The sequence below is a fragment of the Radiomyces spectabilis genome (assembly GCF_025331425.1).
Source record: "Radiomyces spectabilis strain NRRL 2753 chromosome Unknown BYT42scaffold_4, whole genome shotgun sequence".
In the NCBI taxonomy this organism is placed as follows: domain Eukaryota; kingdom Fungi; phylum Mucoromycota; class Mucoromycetes; order Mucorales; family Radiomycetaceae; genus Radiomyces; species Radiomyces spectabilis.
The window spans coordinates 1,471,217-1,490,735 of NW_026251929.1; the positions used below are offsets into that span (position 1 = coordinate 1,471,217).

A 19,519-nucleotide genomic window follows, 5' to 3' on the forward strand; every position below is an offset into this window, starting at 1 on the left:
ACGCGTTATTGCGCAATTGGAAGGGAATCTGAAATCGAAAGAAATGGCGTTCCGTGAAGCGCAACGTCAGGTGGACGTATTGACGCATGACAAACAAAGCTCAGATGAAGAGCTTGAGAAAGCGAAGCAAGACTTGGAACAACAAGAGCTGAAGCATGACCAATTAATGCAAGAAAAACAAAGCCTGGAGAAACAGTTGACTACCGCCAAACAAGCAAGGGAAAAGGCGGAACAAGCCAAAGCGATTTTGGAGAATCGATTGGAAGAATTACTCAATCGAAAAAATAAGTTTATTTGCTTTTAATGCAATGCATCTGTATAATAAAGAATCATTCTGTTTAAATTTTCTTAAAGGGATCCGTGATCATCCTCCAGGTGGTTTACAATGGGGTCGTCACCCATTCCAGCCTCAACAGGTTTTTTTTTTTTCGTTGCCAATGGATTGACAGTCCGTAGTCGGAGAGCCAAAAGAAAAAGCCCCACAGAACAAGGAGTTATTCCTGCATTGCATGCGCAGATGGATCACGAGGCACGATGATATCAAATGATAAAGCTTGTGTTAGCATTATTGGATATGGAGTCATTCGGTCCTCGATCCATGGACCAAACCTTTACCATGGATTGATGGAAAAGGTTTCCCGTTTCCTTCCTATGCATCAGCATAACAACTACCCCCCTCCGACAACATGTGGCAATGCAGTGTTTTGGAAGAGCGCAATTGTGCTTTTTTTTCTTTTTTCTTTGGCTCACTTTTCGGCATTTTCTAATTTAAGCGATATCATTGGACAAAAAGGAGAGAAGAACAAATAAAATAAAGGAACAAAGTGAACTGTCGCCATCCATTAGCAAAGGCGACAAGTCTGTTTTTGGTAAGATCTGTTTTTTTTGTTTCCTTGTTTCTTTCGTTGATTTTCCGTACATCTTGTCATCACTCGTGGCCAAGTAACGAACGATGACAGAACCTTGGATCGGTGTGAAATGAAGGGAGAATGATATCATTGACACCTCATTCGCGATCTTACAATAATATAAAAGCATACTGCAGTCTAATAGAGTTTGCGTTTCATCGTGCTCACCTGCTTTTTTTTTTCTTCAAGCTAAAAAAGGTGCGTCATTTTTTTTTGTTTTTGATGACCAATTAAACCAAGCAAATTTGGGCGTTGCAACCTTTTTTTTTCTTTTGCGCCTAAAAAGGACGCTCAGAGATGATAGGAGTAGGCAGGGGGTGAAAAGGAACTTTCGGGGGTTACTTGTATTTTGTTTGGAATTCACAAAAAAAAAGATCCCTATTTGTAAATCTACACATGATCTTGTTACCATGGACAATGACTAACCCAGGCGACCCGCAGCGATAAAGAAATCAATAACCATCGGAACCATTAAATATGTTCATGGTAATGACAATGCTTCATGTTTCATGTCCATGGTTGGACCCGGTTGTAATGGAAACTGCAACATAATTCATCATGACGCAAAAATAAAAATATTTTCGATCTTCCTCAGATAGAGATAAAAAGAAAGTTAAGGGTGAATGCACAAAAAAGGCATATTGTTCCTGCATTGATTTAATGATGCCACGTACAACCGGCCAAACTAAAACGGCCAAAAAAAAAAAAAAACTTAATTCTAGATTCCAGGAGTTGACGAGTATCCAATATTGTTTTTCCATGGGTCATGGAATGCTTTCAAATAAACTTTATTGTTGGGCGCGCTTCTTCAGGGGCGAGGGAAAAAATGGTCGGATGCATTACTCTTTGTGATATACAAAGTTCAGGATCATTCATTGTGTATATTCAAAACATCCTTAGGGGAATCCTTTCAACAAAACAAGGGTGCACTCTGTGGATACACTGTGGCTATAGTGATAGGAGCAATCCTGATAAAGTGGATCGAATGGGTGAATGCTTTTGTTTTCTTTTTTTTTTTTTTATCATTGAGACTTTGGGTATTGTCTGCATTTTTTTTTTTTTTTAGGTAATTGACCATCTGCTTGAAGTCTGTCAAGAGCACATAGATGATCAGTCATCCCAATTCCTTTTAGTTTGACATTTTTTTTTTCATATCACCGGAGGATAGACATCGATGATCATCCAATTCTACCCATCCATCAAATTGACATGGATGCGGTCAGCGTGTGCAAGCGAATTGGAAAAAGAAAGGGTCATATGGTCAGTGCACGACGGATGATGTTGAACGTGTGGATTATGCGAATCGCTTTGTACTATTCTTATTTAAGGGTAAAGTTCAAGGGAGAACACACCCAAGCGGATCTGAGTTCGTATTTCAACTGTTGAGTTATCAATCTGCGTAGTAAGACAAAATGCAGCCAAGCGATTATGTCCGGTTAGCGTAAAGCGCCGAGATCGATGAAATATCCCAAAAGAAAAAAAAATGTTGCCATTATACACAACGATCGAAAAGGGTTAATTGGAAAAAAAAAATGGATAGGAGTAGTTAGAGGAGGCGTAGCTGCATAATACCCAAACCAGAGCCATCATTTTTTAGTCACGCGCGGGCTCATTGGCGAAAAAAGCAAAAAAAAAAAAAAAAAAAAGTGCGAGAAAGAGAGAGAAAAGAGGGAAAAAAATTCAAGGGATGAACGTGGACGATACGCATTATGTGTTTGAGGATTTCTTTTCTACCGTTCGCCAGCCCATCTAGATTGTTGTTGAAAATATTGACATATTGCATGGATGCTTGGATGCTTGGCTCCACAACACAAAACCTTATGCAATAGACCACGAAGAAAAAAACGATGTGCAGTTACTCAGAAGGTATATTTTAGTGCCCACTGACAATCCTCGGTCTTTTAAATATCAGTAAGGAAAAACGCCCAGCTATGCAGACAGATTTTTTTTTCTCTTGCAATTGTGACCTAAACTCTATATGGATGCTTTGTGTTCTACAAGACATTTTCCCCCGAGGAGATGTGCGGCATTAAATTACATATGAATATAAAAATGGTGTATTCACATATGCATGTAGGTTATCTGTATATAAGCTATTTGTTTTTCCTTTTTCTTTTGGTCGCTTTGCCTCGATTTTTTTTTTATCTGTCGCTTTTCACTTTTATCCGTCTCAACTGTTGTCATCAATCCCATGGTAAATTTTTAGCTTCCCCTATGTTCATCTTTTATGATATGAATTTATATTCATGATAAATGATTTATCTGTCTTTTAGTTATCATCAGCGCGTGAATTCTCTCCTCTAGTGTTATTCAATGATTTTTCCTCCAGTCGACTAGCAATGTCCTTGCAGAACAATGCTCAGCACCGCATGAAGGTGGACCAGCATCGAGAGAAGACGACCAAAATGCTTGAAGCCAATGCAAGATATTGGACGGTTCCGCCATACGATAGCAGCGTTCACGGAGATTTCGGTATGTAGATTGCTCGTGGGTTCAACAAGAAAAGCACAAGATCACTCAATGAAAGTTGTACTACAAATGTGTGTTTTCTTTTTTTCAGCAGATTATGCAAAGGACAACGAAGTACATGTGTCGCCAAGTACATCCACATCCAGCACTTCGAGTGCTTCCAGTACTTCCAGCGATAGCTCAACTGACAGTATTGCCACGATCGACACGCCACCTAGGTCGGTTGAGCCCATGATTTACACTTCAACGCCACTGAGTGTAAAAGGCCTCTTATCAGCTGAGGCTCCCGTGCTGATCGTCAATGTACCATCATCCATCGATCTTCCCGTTCCTAGCACTGACATCAATAAAAAACGTCGTCGCGGCAACCTTCCCAAGCAAGTAACGGAATTTCTCAAACGCTGGCTTCTTTCCCATAAGAAGCATCCCTACCCTTCCGAAAAAGAAAAAATCGAACTCGCCCATCGTACTGGTTTAACTGTCAACCAAATCAGCAATTGGTTTATCAATGCACGCCGGCGCATCTTGCAACCATTGCTCGAATCGGAAAACCTGACGGCGCAAATGTTTGCTTGCCCAGATACTGATTTACTCGCAGCTGAACAAAGGCGACGACGACAACTCGATATCTATGCTTATCAAGGCTTCACAGGTAAATAAACCGCTCGACATGAATCATGTTACTGAACCATGACCATTAACCGGAAAAATTCCCTTTTTACAGAATTGTCTGAGGAAGACAGTAGCAGACGATGGAACGTCCGTCGAACAAAGCTGACCAACTTTGACATGGATCATCAATACTCATTGAGCATGCGATAAACTTCCCTTTCTCTCGCTTACTCCATCATTTTCCCTTTCTATTATTTATTATTCGTATAGCATTATCTTTCCTCATATACATATATTTTAACTAGTTATTTCCTATCTATGTACAATACCCATACTGTCTGCTTGCCACTCGTTCCTTCTTCCCTCCAGTTATCGAAGACCGATGCCTTTTTTTTTTTTCATACCTCCCGCTTCAGCATCATTCTGGTCTACCTTTTGCTTTTGCATATTCCGTTTGTTTCCATTATTTCCATCCATCCATTTCATTCCTTTGCAGCTCATTTGAGATGTTCACACATGATCTGAAAGAGCTTGCCATTTTGTATGCTTCCCTCTTCGCTTTCTTTGCGAACATTTGTTTCTTCCTTGTTAGTGACACGATTTTCAATATCTACCGTCCCACTCATTTTATGTTGCCTTGCAACAACGCGTTATTACGATTGTGTAAATTATTTGTATGTTCTATTATCCCCTTTTTTTGATGAATATCTGTTTCTGTTGATATGTTTATGATTAAATGATTGGCTTTTCGGATGATTCAAAGGATTTCTCTCTGTGTTTGAGTCATGTCTACAGCTGCATTACCAACACGGGCGTGTAGTCCATTTCATTGGGAGAACACCGTACCTGCGTCCCAGACTGGATACACAAGCACAAAATTTTAGTGAATTTATTTGTCATTGGTGGCACAACCAAGATGTAGGATGGCTGTACCGACCCCAGCCGAACCGATCATCCAGCACCCAAACGTATCAAATACAGTGAGAAGAAAACTTTGAATGGTGTGACAAGGAGCACATGAGCAGCTTTTTTTTTAAAGTTTTTCTTTTTTTCTTTCACAACAGACAAAGCGCCAAACAAGGAGGTTCCCAATCATTCCCCCCTGGACTTCTTTGATTCTCATCAGGATCAGGAACACAGTGAAGAAGGAAAGCGATGTCCACATACACGTATCACCGTAGGTCACATTCACCAGGTCGAAGCACAGAGATGCGTCAATATTTGCCATTTTTTTCTGTCATAAGATTTCCGCCGAGTCGTACTAAAATCCAGAAACCTCATGAAGCCCAAAAAAATTTATGCTAATGATTACGTATTGTAAAACCAACGTGCCTCTGATTTGGCACCCATCATCCAAAAAGGAACAACGTTTCTCAAGTACTGGCAGTGTAACCACAGAATTCTAACGTTTGATAAACTAGTCCCCTGGTGTGGAGCCTGTTTCGAAGAGAACATGTGCGGTAGATCCACTCTCCTTGACAGTTTATTTGCAAAAAAAAAAAAAAAAAAAAAAAGATAAAAACCAAAAGTCGCGGATAAACCATTTGCCGTCATTGTGCGATGATGGGAGATCACAGAACAGTCCCCGAAAGATTCAGTGCCACTGCACGAATGTTGATGAGGTGAAGATCGAAAAGGTCTGTGCGTACAATGAGATGACGAGATAATCATGCGTCACAAGGATACAGAAGCGCACCGACATTACCATTTTTTAGCTGTTTGCATCGCCAGAATTGCTATCATTACTACGATGTCCGTCTGTCTTTCAAATTTCGAAGTGGAGGTAGAAATAGGAGAACCAAGCTGCTGCATCCGGCTTTCACCAAGTCGGATTAAGGAGTCAAATCAAACGAAGAGTCGCGGATTAGCACCGTATGGAGCGGATATGTGGGTTTGTTGGATATCGATATCCATGTATTTCAAATGGGTTATAATGGAAAACTCTTCATCGGAACGGATGTCCGGCATTTGACTGTAAACTCAATCTCACCAAAAATGATGGAACTAGGCTGTTATCGTTGATTCAAAAGTGACAATAATGATAAATTCTGCTACATCAATCTATCACCATCTTATCGTACAACTTACAGCGCCCTTCCGCTATTGTACGTGCGCAAGCGAGCTGTCTGGGACAATCGCATGATCTTTACCTTGACACGTCTCACGCCCTCAAAACTTGGAATGATGACTGGGTCCGATGTTGTCACCATGACATGTTAACACATACAAAAGGGATGAAGTACGTATCAGCAAGAAATAGCCTAACAAGTAGCTATTTCTAATCAAATAGTCACCTACACACGAATTGCCATCTATTGGGGACTGGGTGCACTTTCAGAAAAGGGCGCGATATTTGAACTTTTCACGTTACATGTGTTACACGAGTGCCAACTCCCTGACACTCATCTGACCAGTCATGTCAAGATGGGATGCAAGAAAATATCGTATGACGCTAAAAAAGCTCCGAGAGGCTTAGTTAATGCCAAGTTTTGTGCTAATGATACCGTAATTCAATACAACGTTTCGATGCTTCTATCACTTTTGAGGCCTGGAACGTCACTTCGTATGTTATAATCATACTGCCGGGATATTCTCATGATCAGCTTTTAGCTCCTGGTTGGTCGTTCCCAAGTAAGAGACTGTTTCAAACTTTTGACATGTTTCCGAGAATTCCAAGAAAAAAAAGCACCAACTTCCCCTTTCACGCAATAGCTGCCTGGATTCAGGGATTTATCGTACGCTTATATTTTAATTTCAGTTCCTCCATCAAGCAAAATGGTGTTGCTTGATCCTCCGCTACATACTTGGACGCGTAAGACTTGGCTCTCATGGATAACCGACATTTTCGCAAAATAGTTGACCAGTACAAAATTACTTTTTTGTCAAACCATGTATTCAAAATTTAGATGAGATAGCATAAGGAGGTATTAACTCAAAAGCGTGATGGCTAGGATAAAGACGACCTGAAGGTCAGAAAGATAGGGAACCAAATCCTGCTGCTTTTGAAGATCCGACAGCCAGTTTTTATTGGTCAATCAGCAAAAGGATGATAGTATTTTATGATGAATAAAAAGAAGAAAGGGAAGAAAATAACGTAGGCAGCTTGTATGAATCGATCATAGAGGAAAAGAAAAAGAGAAAAAAAAATGATGAAGGAATAACAATTAGAGGTTAAAAGAAAACGAGAAAAACAGTATGGGTCCAGAAATTAAAAGATTTGGATAAAATGGATGCAAACGTCATTTAATAAATAACAGGACCTGCTTTGGTCTTGCTGGGAACAATGGTTCCCATCTTTATGACTTTGCGCATCATGCTCTTCATTTGTTTGTGCTTCGATGCTTTGTAATCGCAGGCTTGTGAATCAATTTCGTAGGCATCTTCTCGAATGGTTTCGTCGTTACTAAACTCACTATCCATGCCATGTGAACGATGCTTACGTAGGTTCAGTTTCATGTGAGAGAAGGAGTGATTGATCTTCTTGAGATGGGAGATGGACGAAGGGGACACTTGCTGTTTGCTGTCCTCTTCGTAGTATTCGTAACTCGGCATGCACAGTGGCAAAAATTCTGCAAATGCATCCTGAATCTGAGTTTCGATGTGAGTTGCACGGAATAAGTAAGATGAAGCAAAAGGATCGGCGGGAATGGGGATGATTGGTTTGCTCGCTTCGGCCACGATACGATATAATAAAGGTGAAGCCATTGCATCCGATGGTTGTAACTGGGTACTGAAAATGGAGATCCAGGGTTCCTCGATTTTGGTCGGTTCTTGTTCGTAGTCATCGTCGAGCATCGCCCGAAGACCGACAGCGTTGGAGATCCAATCGCTGTTCAGGTACTTTATTCTGCGGATAATGCGATCATACGACTTGGCTTTTGCATGAGCAGCATCGGCTTTAGAGATGGGTTGATATTCGACTGCGCGAGGGACTCGTTCAAAGCCTGAATCTACCCGAACAGGTTTGTGTTTTTTCGAGTGTTCGATGATCATCCTGGTCATAAAATGGCCAGCCTTCTCGGCAATGATAGGGTCGCAATCGGCGGGTCCCAAGGTGACCTTGCCCATCGCTTCACCGAGATGGTAAGCATCCATCAAATTTTTGTTCTTGTGTTGCATGACTTCAACCAAGAAATCCAAGATTTCGACAAGAAGCTGTTCTCCTTTTCGTGACATGTATCTTGACAGGTTTTGCAATGGGCAAGCTGCATGAAATAAGATTGTTCCACCAAAAAAATATTTCAAGTTGATAAAACGAAAATAGTACCAATTATTGAGAATATGATGAGATTCTTGGTTCGGTCAAAAGTAAAACATAATAGTATGAAATATCACACTTACTTTCGTAGTTGATGATTCGCCAAACTTTCTTAGGGACCATTCGTTCCTGACAACACCACAGCGTATCCTGCATCAATGTCGCAACCGAGTGGATGCTCACAGGCATCAAATCATCGGCGGTGCAATGTCGTTGTCTGAATACTTTTAATAAAAGGACGCTGTTGGGAGCTACAAAGTTTTCAGAGGGTTCATGATTAGAGAAGTTCGGTTGGGAAAGCATCAACGATGGGATATTTGTGTTTTGTATATATACTCTACCAGATTTCCGCAGAATTTTACGCTCTTCCATGCCTGGAAAGCAATTGAAAATGATAAGAGATGATGAAGCAAAAGAAAAAGTCAGATTAAAGTGGCATGACAGTAATTTTTCTTCTTCAGTTTACCTCGACGACGTATTTCGTCCATGCACAGGCGTGCTACTTGAGCAGCAAAGTCGAAAGAATCCAACATTAGAGTGCTGTATTAAAAATCTCAAGGTTAGTCCTAGCAACGCCAAGCGGGACGTCATTTTGCACATACTGTAATAACAACTTGCCTAGATTAATGATCAGTTAGAAAATTTATAAAAGAGGTTTCGATCGTTTAGAAATGACGAAGAAAAAAAAATCTTAAGGAAACAAACAAGAAGATACCTCCAGTTCAACTGTGAGCAGACTGTAAGTACGTTACCCCTTTGAACCAAGGAGTAAAGCAAGAAAAAAAAAAGGCATAAACACCACAAGGACTTTTAACTTTTGAATGTCGTTTCATACTATCCAATCGGTTAAAGTAAATTTATTCGATTTTTGATGATATGCACTGATGTCTTATGCAAAGCATCGTCCGGGTGGTGCGGTGCGATCTAACCATGTTCCTAATCACAATAAACCGAACAGTAGCACTGCATGGGCAAAAGTGGGACCTGAAAAGCATGCAAAAGATTGTTTCTTTTTTTTTTCTGCGACGGAGAAGAAGCATAATGAAGGGGCGCCTTCCAATTTGAAAAGGAGAGCAAGGGAAACGCGGCAGGGAGATGGCTTTCGGTGAAGAAGCGCTTTTCATCCCAATAAAATAGTAGAAGCACGTTGCATTGTTGAATGAATACAGTTAGTGTCCACGAGAAAAAAATTCAAACAAAAGATAGTAGTAAAAAGTTATCTTGCAGCAGGATAACCCACGTCTCGGATCAAAAAGCAATCGACAGGGTGCAGAAAAGTTTGTGTTCGGTGCGAAAAAATTGCCCTTCTTTGAGCGCGAAACCAAAAAAAATCTCTATCCAATCATGGATCGCCTGTGACGTAGTCTTTGCTGCCGTTTTAAGGCTGAAGAAAGCGGCGACCATAAACAGTCCAAAAAAATTGTCCCATTCATCACAGTCCCTTTTGACCTTGCACTTGGCCGTTTGTAAACTATGGATTTAGACACTCCTGCGGCAGGCTCTGACGCTAATAAATCGGAAGACGATCAAATGGTACTCAAGGATGAACCCGTAGTTCAGCAACAGCAACAACAGAATCAATCGTCATTGGAGGAAAACCAAGTCTCTGAAACGGACGAACAACAACCACAACAAGAAGCGGTGCCGCCACAGACAGAGCAACGCGTTGAGCCATCGCAAGCGGAACCATCCGAAGCTTCCCCGGCCGATGCCAGCCTTACGGAGACTCAGTCTCAAGAGCAAGACCGCGGTACTGAAAATCAAGAATCTGCGGACAATACAACGAATGCTGCCGACGTGACGATGGACGAAGCACAGAATGACCAGACTGTGAATACCAATGCAGACGCCAACAACATTCCAGAAAACACGGAAACACCAGGTTCTCGGAATCATGACGTAACAGAAACAGATGCTATGGATGTTACTGCGTCGACACCGGCCGTGCAAGAAGGGGACCCGAAGGAGACCCACCAGGAGATGCCGACACCCAATGCACCGGCTTCATGGCAAATTCCAGTGGCAGCTCTTCAGCAACCGAAAAACGAACCAAAAACAGAAGCTCCTCGCATCAATCAGAAACGCGAACGATTGGAGCAACGCATCAAAGAGTCCACTGATGATGTGGACGCATGGACAGCTCTCATTGCCGACATTCAACAAACAGGCGATCTAGCAGCAATACGCGATGTCTTTGAACGCTTTCTCCAAGTTTTTCCTACTTCGGTAAGTATTCTTTCTTATCATTTCTTTGATATTATTAAAATGGTATCGCCCGCGTCTCTTCAATTGTGAAAATTTGGTTGCATCTCTCTCTCTATCTCTCTCGCACTTTTCTGTGTATTTTGGTTGCTTTTTGAAGGCTGTTCACATGTATACAACGATTTTGGTGTTGGACGACGGAACGGACAATCTTATCACGACCCTGTATTCAATCAATCATCGATCATTGAATGAACTGGTGTCATGAAAGGTAAAGTGTGCATCTAGGTGGGTATATGGAGACTCCACAAGTCCCTTTCTCTGTTTTTCTTTTCATATTCTTTCTATTCTTTCTTTTCCTACTTATGATTCGATATGCGTCTACTTTTGGCACTTCCTGACAGGAAAAGATTGGTCATTGGATACGCAGAATAAAAGCGCCTCAGAATCCTCCCTCTGCGTGGAAAACTCCCTTGTATCCCACTTTGTGTTATGATGTCGTCTTTTTTTTTTTTTTTCTTTCACCACGACTATCATTTTGTCTGACAGATCATCTTCTGGGTACTTGAAGAGCACGATATGATTGGTATGCATTGTCTGACGCACTTTATGTTCCACTGAAACAAATGGTTTGTGATTTTCCAAAGAAGGAATGTTGTATCATGGATTCTGTCTTTGTGTATTTGTCTGCTTTGGTTTTTTTCTCCTTGTGCTGATATGTTCGTTATTTTTTTTTCTCTTATTGACTTGACTAGCTTGGATCGATGATGATACAAACCCTGAGTGTCGAAAACGATTTTCTGTGGAAGGAAACGATGAGCCAAGTTGTGATTAGGCAGAAGTACTCACGTTTTATTTGAAAAAGGGAGAATGACATGCAGCGAAAGAGAGACAAAGAGAGCCCAAGAGAGAGAGAGATGCAAAACCAACCGACTATATTTTTATTGACACTACACTGTGATTTCCCTATGGACTTACCCTTGGTTTGTTCTGTAGTCGAAACACTGGCTTGCTTACCTAGAATTGGAACTCAAATACTCCAACTTCAACGAAGTCGAAACATTGTTCACACGCTGCCTCAAGACCGTTCTTTCAGTCGACCTATGGAAATTCTATTTGGGTTATATCCGACGCATCAATCTCGGTGAACATGGTACCGCCGCCACTCCTGAGGCCAGAGGCATTGTCGAAAAAGCATACGAATACGTGCTCAACAATGTCGGCATCGACAAAGATGCGGGTCCCATTTGGGCCGATTACATCTTTTTCTTGAAATCAGCCGAGGTAATGTATGGACGATTATGGACAAGAGGCACTTGATGTTTAACCAAGCCCTCATTCTTACTAGACTACCAATACATGGGAAGAACAACGCAAGATGGACAGTATGCGGCGTGCCTATCAAAAGGCGGTGACCATCCCCTTGAACAATGTGGAACACTTGTGGAAAGAATACGATCAATGGGAGAACAATCTCAATCGGTTGACGGTACAGTATTCTCATCATCGATGGCAATCCCTGATCGGGTTTCTGACGTAGTATGTAGGCCAAGAAATTCCTCGGTGAACGCTCCTCTGCTTATATGACGGCCCGTACGGCGCTCAGAGAAATGCGCACGCTGACCGAACATATTAATCGTAACATTGTTCCACGACCACCCCAATGGACCGAAAAGGAGGTTCAACAAGTAAGTCTAATGTTCCTCTCAATGAGGCTCTTCTCAGCTGATAGTCTAATTAATTGTCTTGATTTTCCTTATAAACTTGCTCAGCTGCATCTGTGGAAAAAGTACATTCAGTGGGAAAAGAGCAATCCTCTTCAGTTGGATGAAGATAGTGCTGTCGCCGAGCGTGTGGCCTATGCTTATCAGCAAGCGTTTTTGGCCCTGAGGTTTTATCCGGAGCTCTGGTATGACTTTGCCAATTATTATCACGAAATTGGTAAACCCGAAAAGGCCATGTCCGTTTTGAAACAAAGTATCGAAGTGCTGCCTACCAGGTACGTTAAAAGGAGGTGATTCAACAGCCAAACCGCCAAGTTTCTTATACATATATTGTAGTTTATTGCTCCACTTTGCTTACGCTGAGGTGTGCGAATCGCGAAGAGATCTGGATGAAGCGAAAAAAGCATTTGATAATCTCTTGGAGCGACTGGATGAAGATATTGCCAAGCTCAAATCCGCTGCACAAAAGGAGGTGGACAAATTGAAACAGGAAGCCGAAGAGGAACGGGCCAATATGAACCTCGGCGATGATATCGATGGTGAACTGAAAGAGCAATTGCGTGAACGCGAAAAGCAACTGAAGAAGGAACAAGATGAAATTGAAGATCGTATGAAGGAGCAAGTGGATGTGATTGCGCGAGCTTGCTCCCTGGTGTGGATCTGCTACATGCGATTCGCAAGACGAACGGATGTAAGTTATTATGATGGACTTTCAACATTGCGTCATTGTTTTCCAACTGAAAGCTCTTTATCTAGGGTATCAAAAGTGCACGTGTCGTGTTTTCACGCGCACGTAAAGCCACTAACCGGACGTATCATGTTTTTATTGCTTCAGGTAAAGTACATGCCCTGTCCAGGATCGAAGCCATACAATCGAATTAACACATTGCATCGTGTGTTTAGCATTGATGGAATATCACAACAGCAAAGACGCTAATATTGCCGGCAATATCTTCAACTTTGGTATGAAATCCTTCGGTGACGATCCAGGCTATATTGGCGAATACCTGGATTTCCTTATTCAAATGAATGACGATAACAGTAAGTTGTGATTTGCGACAAGGCCATGATAAGCGGCGTTTTTTCACCAATGTTGTCTGGTCCAGATACACGTGCTTTGTTTGAAAGAACTCTCGCCACCATGCCAATCGAAAAATCAGATCCCATCTGGATGAAATTCTTGGATTATGAAAACAAATACGGCGATCTTGCAGGTGTACAAAACGTCGAGAAACGACGCAACGAAGCCGTGGGCAGTCGTAAGTGAAAAAATCAAACGAAAACAAAACCGACGATCGTTTTTATTCAATGAGTTTTGATCAGATAATCCGATGGAAACTTTCTTGTGCCGATACAGCTATTTGGATATTCATGCTATTGATGATCTCGAACTCGGCGGAGAAGGTAGGCCAACGTGTGTTGCTTAGTTGGTATGTTCATAAAAAATTCTTACTCTCTGGTTCTAGCACGCAAAGAAGTCTCTTCAGAGGCAGGACCCAAGCCCTCGGATCCAAGCGTAGGATCGGTCGGTGGCAAAGGAAAAGAACGAACATACAAAGATAAGAAGGCGCTTCTGGAACCTGTTTCTCCTGATCGATATCCTCGTCCGGATTTAAATCAATGGAAATCGTTCAAACCTTCTGCCGAGTCCAGCCGTCCTGTGGAACTTCCTGCCGCGACCGTGCCACCTGTGCCAGTGCCTGAACCGGCTGTACCGCCTCATCCTATGCCCGGTAAACCCGTGCCGTCGGGCCCACCCATGGCTTGGCAACACAACGCTCCTCCTTCCAAAACGCCCGCTCTACCCGATGCGGTCGCGTTTTTCGTTTCGAACCTTCCACTGCCACAAATGTTCAATGGTGAGCTTTGGTTCGTTTCCTTTTAGCGTTTAAACATTATTGTTGACGGTCATGCACTATCGGATAGGTCCCATCATTCAAGCCGCCGAGTTGGTAGATCTTTTACGCAATGTCATCATACCACTTCCACCACAAGGCAGTCAACCAAATATGCCACCCCCTGGTCGTGGTCCCATGGGTCCACCGCCCAAGGGTATGGGCATGCATTCCCCATCAGGTAGAGATATGCCACCTATGCGCGGTGGCTACGGCGGTCCTGGTCGCGGCCGTGGTAATTTCAAATCAAGGGTATGTCTGATATTCTCATCAAATCATATCAAGTCAAAGTCTAATGTAATGTTTGCAGGGAATGATGCGAGGCGGCAAACAGCTCGGAAAGCGTCGTATGCGAGACGATTACGATGACGACTACTCGGGCCACAAAGGTATGTGAAAAAAAAAAGCGCGTCCTAGGCTGTCAAGAAAAGTCGTTATTTATTAAAATAAATGTGCAGGCATGGGACCTAATCGCCCGCCAGAGTTTGATGTATTCCGAGCAAGACAAGTGAAACGACATAGAGATGATTTACCACCCTATTAGCCTTATTTCTTTTTGCGTTAATTTTGATTTTTCCTTTCATGAACATTCGATAAATTGACACGAACACACAAATAAAGCATGATAAAACAACGCGCATATTATTTGCCAGAGAATGATAGGAGCATGTGTTTATTTGAAAAAGGGAAGGGGACTAAGGCAAATTTTCATTATGAGGGGAACAATGAAATCACTGACCACCACGAAGACGGAGCACCAAGTGAAGGGTAGATTCCTTCTGGATGTTGTAGTCAGACAACGTACGACCGTCTTCCAATTGCTTGCCGGCGAAAATCAAACGTTGCTGATCCGGAGGGATACCTTCCTTATCCTGGATTTTTTGCTTGACGTTGTCGATGGAATCCGAAGACTCGACTTCCAAGGTAATTGTCTTGCCAGTCAAAGTCTTGACAAAGATCTGCATACCACCACGGAGACGCAGGACCAAATGAAGGGTGGATTCCTTCTGGATATTGTAGTCGGACAACGTACGGCCGTCTTCCAGCTGTTTACCGGCGAAAATCAAACGTTGCTGGTCCGGAGGAATACCTTCCTTATCTTGAATTTTTTGCTTGACGTTGTCAATCGAATCAGAGGATTCGACTTCCAGGGTGATTGTTTTACCCGTCAGGGTCTTGACAAAGATCTGCATACCACCACGAAGACGAAGGACCAAGTGGAGAGTGGATTCCTTTTGAATATTGTAGTCGGACAAGGTGCGACCATCTTCCAGCTGTTTACCAGCAAAAATGAGACGTTGCTGGTCCGGAGGAATACCTTCCTTATCTTGAATCTTTTGCTTGACGTTGTCGATGGAATCCGAAGACTCGACTTCCAAGGTAATGGTTTTGCCGGTCAAGGTCTTGACGAAAATCTGCATACCACCACGGAGACGGAGGACCAAGTGGAGAGTGGATTCCTTTTGAATATTGTAGTCGGACAAGGTGCGACCATCTTCCAACTGTTTACCGGCGAAAATAAGACGCTGCTGGTCTGGGGGAATGCCTTCTTTATCTTGAATCTTTTGTTTGACGTTGTCGATGGAATCGGAAGATTCGACTTCAAGAGTGATTGTCTTGCCGGTCAATGTCTTGACAAAGATTTGCATACCACCACGGAGACGGAGAACCAAGTGGAGAGTGGATTCCTTCTGGATGTTGTAATCGGACAAGGTACGACCGTCTTCCAGCTGCTTACCAGCAAAGATGAGACGTTGCTGGTCTGGGGGGATACCCTCCTTATCTTGAATTTTTTGCTTGACGTTATCGATGGAGTCAGACGACTCGACTTCAAGAGTGATAGTCTTGCCGGTCAAAGTCTTGACAAAGATTTGCATACCACCACGGAGACGCAGGACCAAGTGGAGAGTGGATTCCTTCTGAATGTTGTAATCTGACAATGTGCGGCCATCTTCAAGCTGCTTGCCAGCGAAGATGAGGCGCTGCTGGTCTGGAGGAATACCTTCCTTGTCTTGAATCTTCTGCTTGACGTTGTCAATAGAGTCAGAGGATTCGACCTCAAGGGTGATGGTCTTGCCAGTCAAAGTTTTAACGAAAATCTGCATGGTATGGGATATAAAGAAAAAAGTGTAAAGAAACAAGAAGAAAAAAGAGAGGAGGGGGGAAAATGCAGCCTTTTGAATATCCTTTTTTTTTCCTTTGGGCTGCGGCAAAACCGCTCCAAAATGTGATTGGTTCAATTTCAGACGATTGACGTCGTTAGTGAACCAATTTATCCGATTTCAGGATCGGTGTTTACATTTTGTTCATCGAAATTCCATATCCAATGATGATGAGATTTTTTTTGGGCTTACCATGTGATGTGAGTCCAAACCTTCCTTGTCGTGTGTTTCCCCAACGGTGATCATCTCTTTTTTTCTTTACAAATTGACACAATGATCAGACAATCCAACCAGGAGTTCCAACTTGTATTTTTATTTCATTTTCAGGAGCTGATTATCAGGAAAAAGCAATAAACTAGTGAATGCCTTGTATCTGTAGGAAATTTTTTGCGGACACCAGAAAAACTAAAAATACAATCGTGAGATCGCTCCATTTTGTTTGGCCGCTGCCGCAGTTGCCGAAATAGTGATAACAAGCAATACCAACGTCCCACTCCAAAGGTATTTTTTTTAACGTTCTCTTGCCGGCACTCGTAAAAAAATTCACCGGAAGAATCGCTAATTCGCATTCAAATTAACTATGCGGCACAAAAAACAAGGACGTCGATGGCTGAGAATCAAGTTTAAAGTGAACTCAAACAAGAGAAGTTTATATCAAAGACATCAATCATTAACAGCCGCTTTTGTTGGGTGTAAATTTGGTTACAGATTGTTTCAGAGGTAACTCGGTCAAAAATATAAAATGCCAGCGGCCTGACTATATACATATCAGTGATAACATGAGTACCATACTGCTACAAGGTCGCAGGAGAGAAGAATGTTGACCGATAATTGAGCGTTGGGAGCCTGTGTGCGGGGAACCCGACGCAAAAATACTATCGGGCCATCTGCCCGACCACATGTAAAAACTGTGCGGAAAAAATCAGGCTCCGCAGCCCGAGATGCACCAAAACTAAACTGATTAGCGCGACGTGGAAGCTTCTAGCGAATTATCGAGTGAGAAAAGATATGATGAGCAAGCAAAACACTGTCGTGAGCGGAATCACATGAGCAGTTGTGCGTTGGCCAGCGTGTTTAACAATAAGCGAGATGACCAAAATGGTGACATGACAAAAAAGCACAACAACGTAAAGCCATCACCCACTCACTACATGTGCATAAGCTGTCGTATGAAAGCGCTGATATTCAATGTCAGTGTCAGTCATCAGCAAACAGGAGACAAAGACGCTGCGACTTGCTGGCTGGTTCACCTCCAGACAAAGCTGCATGAAAAGGCGGAGAATAAACCATGCACGTTTCTAACGGCGGCAGGTGAATGAAGTCTTCTCAATTGCGGCCTGCAACTGGTGGTCTGCCATGTTGCCAAGTCAACTGAGATTGGTGAGACTGAGCTGTACATATTGGTTCAGTTTCTGCCATTCCCTTTGTATAAGGAACAATGATATTGATGGTCGAATTCCAGTGTAGATGCGTAATTTCCTTGTTCCCTTGATTTATTTTCCAGACTGCCAGACCACTTCCCATTGATGCACCACGTTCCTCCCATTAAAACTTGATAGTCGATCAGGGTTTTCAGCATCCTCCATTCTACTTTCAGGCACCTCTTTCCTGCCATTCGCCCATCCTTTGCACTGTAAGGCATCATGACAAAGTTTACGACATAAATCATGATTTAAAAAGAGGCGCTCTATACTGCGAAAATTCCAAGTTTCTTGTTGTGCTATGCGATCTCGTTCCTTGGATCGTATATGAGCACTGAAACTATTAAATAATGACATGGTTTTCGTACTGTTCGTGACCTCATTATCCTCCCACGCAAGGGATGTCAATTATGATCCCTTGTAGGAAAAGCTTCTATTTCTTCTCCCATTCTTCTCGTTCGAGCACGTCGTTGCTGCGCCACAGCATCAGCTCGAGTTGTTCTGGAGTACGCCTAGCGTGCGGCATTTTACGGTACTTGTGAAAGAAAAGTACAGTATATGGTACTGTTATTTCAAATAACAGAGGAAATAGCCATTAATGGATTATGGGCAAAAGCTTACCAACGGTGGTTTGTGCTCTTTTTTTTTTTCAAAAAAAAAAAAAAAAAATCATAGCGAAATTTACTGCATAAAATGTTGGCAATGGATCATGGGATATTGTATAAGGCCCTTTTTTAGAGTGTAATTCGATGCGAACACTACGTCGTTTTTTTATTACTCTATTTTTTCCAGCACCTCTCTTGCGTCATACAAATAGCCCAATTTCAAAAGGCGTTCCTCATACTTCATCAGAACGCCTAAAACGGGAAGGCAAGGGACTTGCTGAAAAAGGAAGACTAATGTAAGGGGGGGGGGGGAAATATAGCACGACTTTTTACTTTGGTACAGCCGCAAGATCATCGTCCCGTTAATCCATGAAAGGTCATGAAGTACTCTTTCGAAAGCGATCGTTTAGGCTTCCGGGTGCTCTTTCGTGGCTTAAATGTCCGTGCGAAGGCCATGTATTTCTCCATACTGGTTTTGGTTGGATTCTGATGCGATTGCGGTGTTTCTTGCGGCACTTCTTCTAATGTAACTGGCTCAGCTATGAACTCGCTGACGGCCTGTATCAGTCTGTATTGCTGCCGATACTTGATGGCGCGATTACGACGACTTCGATATTGCGGCGACTTGCGAATATTGCGGAGTTCTTCTTGTAGCTCGGAGTTGTAGTCGGCATCCATGCAAGCTTCGTACCGTTGTGACACCGTTGTATGCTTCTTGCGCTGAGAACTTCGTGGTAGCACGACTGGCTTTCGACCTTCGGGTGCGGGTATGGATTGGGCGGCTTCAGCGACTTTGGCATAAAGAGGTTTCTCGGTCGACACACTCTTGTCGTAATCTACGCGGACCCATTCTTGAACGGGCACCATGTGATGTTTAAACTCATCGGTGGTGTCTTGCTTCCGTACTAGATGCCACTCTCCGCCGATAGATGAAGAGCGGAGCGGTGGAAACTGCTCCTCATCAATCAGCAGTGACGTATGAACGCTGTCGACGTCGCTGTTGTTAATGACGGTTTCAGCAAAAGCAAGAGGAAAATCCATCAGTGGAAACGAAAAGGATAAAAGTGATGATGATTGAATAAAAGAGAACGAATAATGGAATTTTCCGCAAGTTATTTAACTGAACGGAGAATTCATGATCAGCAGGAGAGCAAGTGAAAAGGGCTTGCCCAAGTTAAGTAGACTACACGCACACGCCGCAGCAGATCGCTCAATATTTGGCATCCGTTTTGGGGGGAAAGAAACCGAGGACTTAGGGAGCCT

The 19,519-nt window shown here is 42.7% G+C and overlaps 6 protein-coding genes across 6 annotated transcripts; 3 read left to right on the plus strand and 3 right to left on the minus strand.

The window, feature by feature from the left end:
- The first annotated feature begins 2,895 nt into the window (after positions 1 to 2,895).
- Positions 2,896 to 4,347, plus strand: BYT42DRAFT_271594 (uncharacterized protein). Its single transcript, XM_051562800.1, has 5 exons — positions 2,896 to 3,102; positions 3,182 to 3,380; positions 3,472 to 3,516; positions 3,610 to 4,029; positions 4,102 to 4,347. Exons 1-5 carry the CDS (start codon positions 3,100 to 3,102, stop codon positions 4,197 to 4,199), a joined length of 765 nt encoding a protein of 254 aa, XP_051425394.1. The 5' UTR covers positions 2,896 to 3,099; the 3' UTR covers positions 4,200 to 4,347.
- Positions 4,348 to 7,232: 2,885 nt separating this feature from the next.
- BYT42DRAFT_612393 (uncharacterized protein) lies at positions 7,233 to 8,780 on the minus strand (the record flags this gene model as incomplete). The annotated part of the gene is made up of 4 exons (XM_051571622.1): positions 7,233 to 8,194; positions 8,331 to 8,498; positions 8,589 to 8,621; positions 8,714 to 8,780. The coding sequence occupies 4 exons, from the start codon at positions 8,778 to 8,780 to the stop codon at positions 7,233 to 7,235; spliced, it is 1,230 nt and encodes a 409-aa protein (XP_051425395.1).
- An 894-nt stretch (positions 8,781 to 9,674) lies between these two features.
- BYT42DRAFT_563415 (uncharacterized protein) lies at positions 9,675 to 10,971 on the plus strand. The gene has a single exon (XM_051567588.1). It carries the CDS (start codon positions 9,721 to 9,723, stop codon positions 10,540 to 10,542), a length of 822 nt encoding a protein of 273 aa, XP_051425396.1. The 5' UTR covers positions 9,675 to 9,720; the 3' UTR covers positions 10,543 to 10,971.
- An 865-nt stretch (positions 10,972 to 11,836) lies between these two features.
- Positions 11,837 to 14,465, plus strand: BYT42DRAFT_592831 (uncharacterized protein; the record flags this gene model as incomplete). Its single annotated transcript, XM_051570648.1, is given in 12 exon segments — positions 11,837 to 11,938; positions 11,997 to 12,137; positions 12,222 to 12,448; positions 12,510 to 12,864; positions 12,930 to 13,008; positions 13,077 to 13,214; positions 13,280 to 13,432; positions 13,497 to 13,577; positions 13,640 to 14,032; positions 14,100 to 14,320; positions 14,354 to 14,365; positions 14,379 to 14,465. 12 exon segments carry the CDS (start codon positions 11,837 to 11,839, stop codon positions 14,463 to 14,465), a joined length of 1,989 nt encoding a protein of 662 aa, XP_051425397.1.
- Positions 14,466 to 14,469: 4 nt separating this feature from the next.
- BYT42DRAFT_271756 (ubiquitin-related domain-containing protein) lies at positions 14,470 to 16,298 on the minus strand. The gene has a single exon (XM_051562801.1). It carries the CDS (start codon positions 16,171 to 16,173, stop codon positions 14,800 to 14,802), a length of 1,374 nt encoding a protein of 457 aa, XP_051425398.1. The 5' UTR covers positions 16,174 to 16,298; the 3' UTR covers positions 14,470 to 14,799.
- A 2,027-nt stretch (positions 16,299 to 18,325) lies between these two features.
- On the minus strand, positions 18,326 to 19,508 carry BYT42DRAFT_563423 (uncharacterized protein). The gene has a single exon (XM_051567589.1). It carries the CDS (start codon positions 19,295 to 19,297, stop codon positions 18,608 to 18,610), a length of 690 nt encoding a protein of 229 aa, XP_051425399.1. The 5' UTR covers positions 19,298 to 19,508; the 3' UTR covers positions 18,326 to 18,607.
- Between the last annotated feature and the right edge of the window lie 11 nt (positions 19,509 to 19,519).

Bases quoted from the DNA above. Each gene is read 5' to 3' on its own strand.
- BYT42DRAFT_271594 (XM_051562800.1), top strand. The intron at 3,517-3,609 runs CATCCAGCACTT...CGGTTGAGCCCA, and splicing joins TGTGTCGCCAAGTACATCCA to TGATTTACACTTCAACGCCA. The intron at 4,030-4,101 runs GTAAATAAACCG...CCCTTTTTACAG, and splicing joins TGCTTATCAAGGCTTCACAG to AATTGTCTGAGGAAGACAGT.
- BYT42DRAFT_563415 (XM_051567588.1), top strand. From the start codon at position 9,721: ATGGATTTAGACACTCCTGCGGCAGGCTCTGACGCTAATAAATCGGAA.
- BYT42DRAFT_271756 (XM_051562801.1), bottom strand. From the start codon at position 16,173: ATGCAGATTTTCGTTAAAACTTTGACTGGCAAGACCATCACCCTTGAG.
- BYT42DRAFT_563423 (XM_051567589.1), bottom strand. From the start codon at position 19,297: ATGGATTTTCCTCTTGCTTTTGCTGAAACCGTCATTAACAACAGCGAC.